Here is a 6,696-nt window from a genome sequence, read left to right on the forward strand (position 1 = left end):
CAATAAAGTTTTGAAGTAAATTAGTCTATAATAATACTAATTTTTTTATTAATTAAATAACATATCTTCTAAGAAATAAAAGAAAATTACGATTGAAATTTGTTATTATTTTATTTTATATTTAGTGACATATATTCTTTGCACTAAATCTCATTACTTTTATTATTATTGTAGCCATACAAGGTGTCCCATTTTAACTTACACACAGCACAATATTTCGGAAACTAAGTTTTATCGACAAAAATGTTTCAAACAAAAGTTATAATGTTTTAAAATATCTTTTTACTGATTTTATTACTTTGATCTTGGGTAGAGTTGTCGAAGTCAGGGAAAAATTATTTTAAATTTTTAAATGGAATCATATTTTTTTAATGTAAACTGATTACCCTATCCAAGGTCAAAGTGATAAGATCAATAAATAGATATTTTTAAATCCTACAACTTTTGTTTGAAACATTTTCTTCGATGAAGCTTAATCTTTGAGATATTTTGTTGTGTAAGTTAAAATGGGACAAACCTGTATAATTGTATATAATACGTTTATTTAAAAACAAAAATCATTTAAAAGTATAATAAAAATAACGTATTTTAAATAGTCATTGCAATACATATTTTAAATAGTAATTGCAATACGTATTTTAAATAGTCATTGCAATACATATTTTAAATAGTCATTGCAATACGTATTTTAAATAGTCATTACAATACGTATTTTAAATAGTCATTGTAATACATTTATATAGGTACTCGTAATTCGTAAAAATTATGTATTCATAAAACGTAGTTTATTAGTTTATTAAATACGATTTTAATTGGTTTGAGAATAGCATTAAAAAACGAATAAATACAGTTTATGACACCGTATATCAGTCGGACATCACAACTAAAATTATACGCAATTGATATACGTTAAATCTATCACATTTAGACCTCCCGTAAATACTTGATTTAAACGTATAATATACCATCATGTGTTTATTAGGATGTCACCTTTCATGTTGATGCAACGTAAAATCTTTCTTTCTCAAATACATTTACATATTCTGTACCGATAATGAAAGTATTCAATAGAATATTGAAAGATTTATGAAATGAAAGATTTTACAACAAATTTGTAAAAAATAACATCAAGAGTTTTTACCTAAGGAATAAACATATTCTCTGAATAGAGGTGTTTTGAAGTGTTGATCAAGAGTAATTAAGCGTATGTCTAGTCCAGGAAATAGCTTCCTGCAACCTATTGCATCCGTTGCGAATGAACCAATTATCCCCATTGATAAAATCCCATGGGGTACGGAGATGAAAAGATAAGACTTTGTTGGATCCAGATCGACCGTTTTCACTAACTTCAGCGGAAAATAATTGCAAAAGTAACGCCAAAATACGTTATTTCTTATTCTATTTATCCACGAATAACTGAAATATAAGATATAATCATTCTTTAAACGTTAACGATTCTCATTTTAAGGTAAATTTCTTTTTATTGCGCCTAAGGCCTACAAGTGTCACAACAGATTTATTACATATAATCGTTGAGCATCGATTAATTATCTCGAGTCAAAGAACGATAAAAAAGAATTTTTATTCTACAACAGTTTTTACATCCGCACTTTATATCAGAATCATTTCAAGACCGGCAAAGAAATTAATAAAATTGCATTACCTTCTGCCACCACGATCGCAAGTGTTCCAATCGTAATACATCCAGAGGAAATACAGTAGCATGAAGTAACGTATTGTTTGCGTGTAGAATAAAAGATAGGCCGTAACGATGTATCCCCAAAAATTGCCGAAGGGGGAGACAAGAACCCATATCGCGATCATCAAGGTCTGTAGCCTTCTTTCCAAAGGTATGTTTAACGGCGCGAATTTTACACCCAAAATTTCCATGTTTCTCGCCGGGGTTTCGTTTCAAACTAATTGTTAGATCATTGGAGAGAATCCAATCCTTCCGCTTTATTTTATGCTATATCTCACCTGCGATTAAAAACTCTATATTGTATTTTTTCTTTTCCATTTTTTCTTCCGACGAGAACCGATTGTGTCGCTTCGGCTTATTGCGGATAAAGTTTTATATCAACTAGACGAACTGACGAACGCATAAAATCTATTTTCGATACGTAAAGAATAGACTTTATATCTCCGTCTTATATATGTGCTCTCTTTATGGTTCTCTCTTCAATCGATATTTTTCTCTTTTTATTCTACGACACTCCGCGTCATTATGTTTACTTATTTGTTTTATGTAACTGACGTTTTATGTACGAATGCAACGAAAAAAGCGAAAAGAGAGGAATGTGACAATGCAATTTGAATGCAAGGATTGCGATTGCATGTAAAACTCGTTACATTTACAGACAATACGCTCATTTGAATAAGTCACGTTTTTATTTTGAATTATAAATTACTACGAAAGCACATTATTTCTCATAAGAAATTGGAACAATGCCATAGTGACTTCACAATCGCAATATATAAACAATTACTTTACAATATTTTACGTCTTAATCATTGTTAAATGAAAATGTTATGATGATTACATCGCTGTGAATGAACGCAACTCTGATTATCACATCAGAGAGTTAGAATTTATCAAACTGATATCGGTTGCGATAGAAAATGTACCTATTGTTCGAGTATATTTGAATTATGACTTCAATAAAAACAATTAGTTTTAGGGGAGAATGATAAAACGTATTACATAAAAGGGTCACCTGTAAAGAGATAGACATAAAAGAGACACCTATAAAGATAGACATGTAATAAATTATGTAAAAATATTTATTATATTTTTACATTAGAATACCAATTTATGCGCATATTCTTTTTTACTAATTGACTTTGTCTCTTTTACACATTTCTATATACACAATCATTTATGGATATTACTGAATCTCATGAATAATCAACTTTTAATTGTGAAAAATCAATTTTTAATTTTTAAACAGTTGTTTTCAGTTTACTCCAATTATTATGTTAAAAACTTCGAACATATAGTAAGACGAATAATTAAGTATTCTTCCGTTGAAAATTGTTTTTCTCTAATTCGTTTGTACAATGAAATCGATTTATTGACGCGCAAATGATATCAAACCTTTTGTGTTGACTGTGACATTCGTGTCTCACATGTTTTGAGTTACTGATCTCCAATCGTGCGAAAATCACATGAAAACTTTATCTATTCAATATAAAAACATATAGTAATTATATACATTAGCGATTTCTCACCGATTTCAATGATCTTGAAATATGTTGTCAGGAGCATAATTCTGAACAACTTTTTGTTATACATGTTACCGCCGCTCGGCCTTAGTTTCCGAGATATTTATAAAAATATTTTATGGTTTTGCAATATTGTCACCATTATGAAATAACTTTTTTGCATCATGTATTCAGTTTTTGACAAAATAATAATGTTTACCAAAAAGAGTTGTAAAGCGAGATCCTACCGGCGGGGTGGTTGCGGGAGGGGGGCCGAAGGCTCCCCTTGCACCCCCCGCGCGCGCGCGCGTATGTGTGTGTGTGTGTGTGTGTGTGTACACATACATTTCTGATATTTTTTAATTGCATTAAATTGTATTAAATTCTATACAAATTAAAAAATATCAGAAATGTATGTATATTACACACACACCACACACACACACACACGCGGGGGGTGCAAGGGGGGCCTTCGGCCCCCCTCCGGCAACCACCCCGCCGGTAGGATCTCGCTTTACAACTCTTTTGGTAAACATTATTACTTTGTCAAAAACTGAATACATGGTGCAAAAAAGTTATTTCATAATGGTGACAATATTGCAAAACCATAAAATATTTTTATAAATATCTCGGAAACTAAGGCCGAGCGGCGGTAGCATGTATAAGGAAAAGTTGTTCAGAATCATGCTCCCGACAACATATTTCAAAGTCATTGAAATCGGTGAGGAATCGCTAATGTATATAATTACCATCATTAATAATAAGGAAGACTTATTTAAGACCAAGAAGAGCACAGGTGATATTGCGTGTTTTATACATCTATAATTTAAAAATAACCAATTTTTAAAAGTACAAACGTTTCGGTCCCTTTCGGAACCTCTTCAGTGACAATAATAATTTAATAGAACATATAAAAGAAAAATTCTAGAATAAATAGATAAAGATATAAAGATAAAACAAACGGGAAATAGCACTGTAAAATAGCGCAGGTCAAATGATAAAATTGTAAAAATAAACGTCGATATTCCGATCGAGTCAGTGAAGGTAACCGATAACCGATTTAAAACTAGATAATACGCCAAATTAACGCAAAATTTTTTGTGACGCAAGACGTTGTCTCTTCATTCTAAAATTCGTACAATGTTAAAACATTACACAGTATTGTAAATTAAACATTAAACAGTATTGTAAGTTAAAAAACAGACCATCGTCTTTTGCGAAGTATGATGAAGAATGTAATGTTTTAACATCGTATGAATTTTAGAATGAAGAGACAACGTCTTGCATCACAAAAAATTTCGCGTTAATTTGGCGTATTATTCAGTTTTAATTTAAATCTTATCGGTTACCTTCACCGACTCGATCGGGATATCGATGTTTATTTTCACAATTTTATCATTCGACCTGTACAGTGCTACTTCCCGTTTGTTTTATTTTTATATCATTATCTATTTATTCTAGAATTTCTTTTATATGTTCTATTAAATTATTATTGTCATACCGAAGAGGGTCCGAAAGGGACCGAAACGTTTGTACTTTTAGAAATTGGTTTTTTTTTAAATTATAGATTTATAAAACACGCAATACCATCTGTGCTCTTCTTGGTCTTAAATAATTATAAATACAAATTCTGTCAATTGTTGTGAATGAAAGAAGAAAAATTAAAAACTTTCAAGTAGTAAAATTTGTAATTAATAATTTATGCTTAAAACTTTCCCACAATCGAACAGTTGAAGAGTTTGAAACTTTCTGCTTCAATTTAATCTTTCTCTTGCATTGCTAAGGTTGTAGATTAGATATCCGAAGAAATTGATAAATAATATAATAGTAAAATAGTACAATAATATGAATACATGTATAGTAAAATAAACTTAATAAAAATTTAGTAAATTAATAAAAAAAAAAGTAAAATGAAACTGTTTATTCTCGTCTGGAATAAAACGCTGTTTTTGCATTCAAATTTCCTTTGATATCTTAATTATTTAAACAGTTGAATCTTGGAGCATTTTCTTGGCTGTGAATTAATTTAAAATTTATTCCATTCAAACTTTGAATTTAAATTTCGAATGTTTGTATTTTAAACTTTATTCGAACAGTATAATCACTATGATTTCGTTCGAATATACTTTTTCGAAATTTACTTACTTCCTGTAGATCTCGCAACTATCGGCAGATGTACAATTTCTCTCTCCTTTGTTACGCGCCAGATAGAGACACAACTAGGTAAACTGCTTTTTGTAGACGAAATGACGAAATGTATCGCACGATACAGTGCAGGTGGTCTATTTGTATGTATGTATGGCGTAATATATATATATATATATATATACACCTCTTCAATACCTTCCACAGAACGTTCAACACGGCGTCATACGCCTTACTGTTGGGAGTTTTGCTGGAAAGAAGAGTCTAAAGAATACATGCTTTGAACTTTGTGCGTATACAGGGTGTATCATTTTAAGTGATGCAGCTGAATATCTCTTAAAGTAAAAGAGATTGGAAAAAATGTTTCAGACAAAAGTTATTTGACTCGAAGAGGGACATAAGATGATGTCATTGGTTTGACCATGGATAATTGTTTGAAGGTCACATGAAGATCACCTTTAATTTTTTAAACGGAACCCCCTATTTTTTATTGCTTATTCTTATAGCTTATCGAGAGCTTTCCAAAACACTAATAAAGCATTTTTTCATTGAGTACTTTTCAAGCTTGAAAACCTCGAGAGCCTTCCAAAACATTATAATTAAGTTATTTTTCATTAAGTACTTTTCGAGTTATGAAGCTTGAAATAATTTCTTAATTTTACATAAACCGTAAAATATCTAGTAAAATATTCATTTTTCGATTACCTTACCTTAATACTTTTATGTACAAAATAATGAGAGGAATCAATTGATATAAAGAAAACACATAATTATTTCGAAAAAAAAATGTAATTGTTAATTGCAAATTACATATTTTTTCTTCGAAACAATTCGCATCATCTTATGTTGCCCTTCGAGTCAAACAACTTTGTCTGAAACATTTTTTCCAATCTCTTTTACTTTAAGATATTTTATCCGCATCACTTAAAATGATACATCCTGTATATGCGTATGTATGAACACACACTATAGTGGTAGTATAGTATAATCACGATTCCAACGTTGGAAGTCTTGAAGTAAACCGCGTGTTTAAAACTTCGAAAATAGTTGAAAAGGAACAAAATTATTAAAATATTATTAAAAAATTATTAAAAATTATTAAATAATATTAAAAGATTATTAAAATAGTATCAAAAATCAGATTATTAAATTATTTTAATCCTTGATTAAAATTTACATATAGAAGGTAAGATTTACAATTTTGCAGGAAAGAATAAAAAATCCGAATAAAAATAAGAAATTGTAACATTTAATATTCTAGAAAGCATTAGCATTGTCGAAATTGTTCACAAAATTATAAAGCATTTGTAAGAGGGACTTAGCACGTAAAGTAAAACGCATAAGATCATA

At 29.8% G+C, this 6,696-nt stretch overlaps 1 protein-coding gene across 1 annotated transcript in view; it reads right to left on the bottom strand.

The window, feature by feature from the left end:
* Nucleotides 1-5,483, bottom strand: part of LOC145964601 (2-acylglycerol O-acyltransferase 2-A-like) — a 13,405-nt gene extending 7,922 nt beyond the window's left edge. Inside the window, exons 1-3 of the mRNA XM_083087560.1 lie at nt 5,347-5,483; nt 1,664-1,977; nt 1,142-1,416 (exon numbers count right to left, since the gene is read on the bottom strand). Of these exons, the coding sequence (XP_082943686.1) occupies nt 1,142-1,416; nt 1,664-1,890 (502 nt within the window). The 5' untranslated portion in view covers nt 1,891-1,977; nt 5,347-5,483. The remainder of the gene's footprint in view (nt 1-1,141; nt 1,417-1,663; nt 1,978-5,346) is intronic.
* Between the last annotated feature and the right edge of the window lie 1,213 nt (nt 5,484-6,696).

The sequence above is a fragment of the Camponotus vicinus genome, unplaced genomic scaffold, assembly GCF_025532165.1.
Source record: "Camponotus vicinus isolate PSW18456_S1 unplaced genomic scaffold, iyCamVici1.0 SCAF_13, whole genome shotgun sequence".
NCBI lineage: Eukaryota > Metazoa > Arthropoda > Insecta > Hymenoptera > Formicidae > Camponotus > Camponotus vicinus.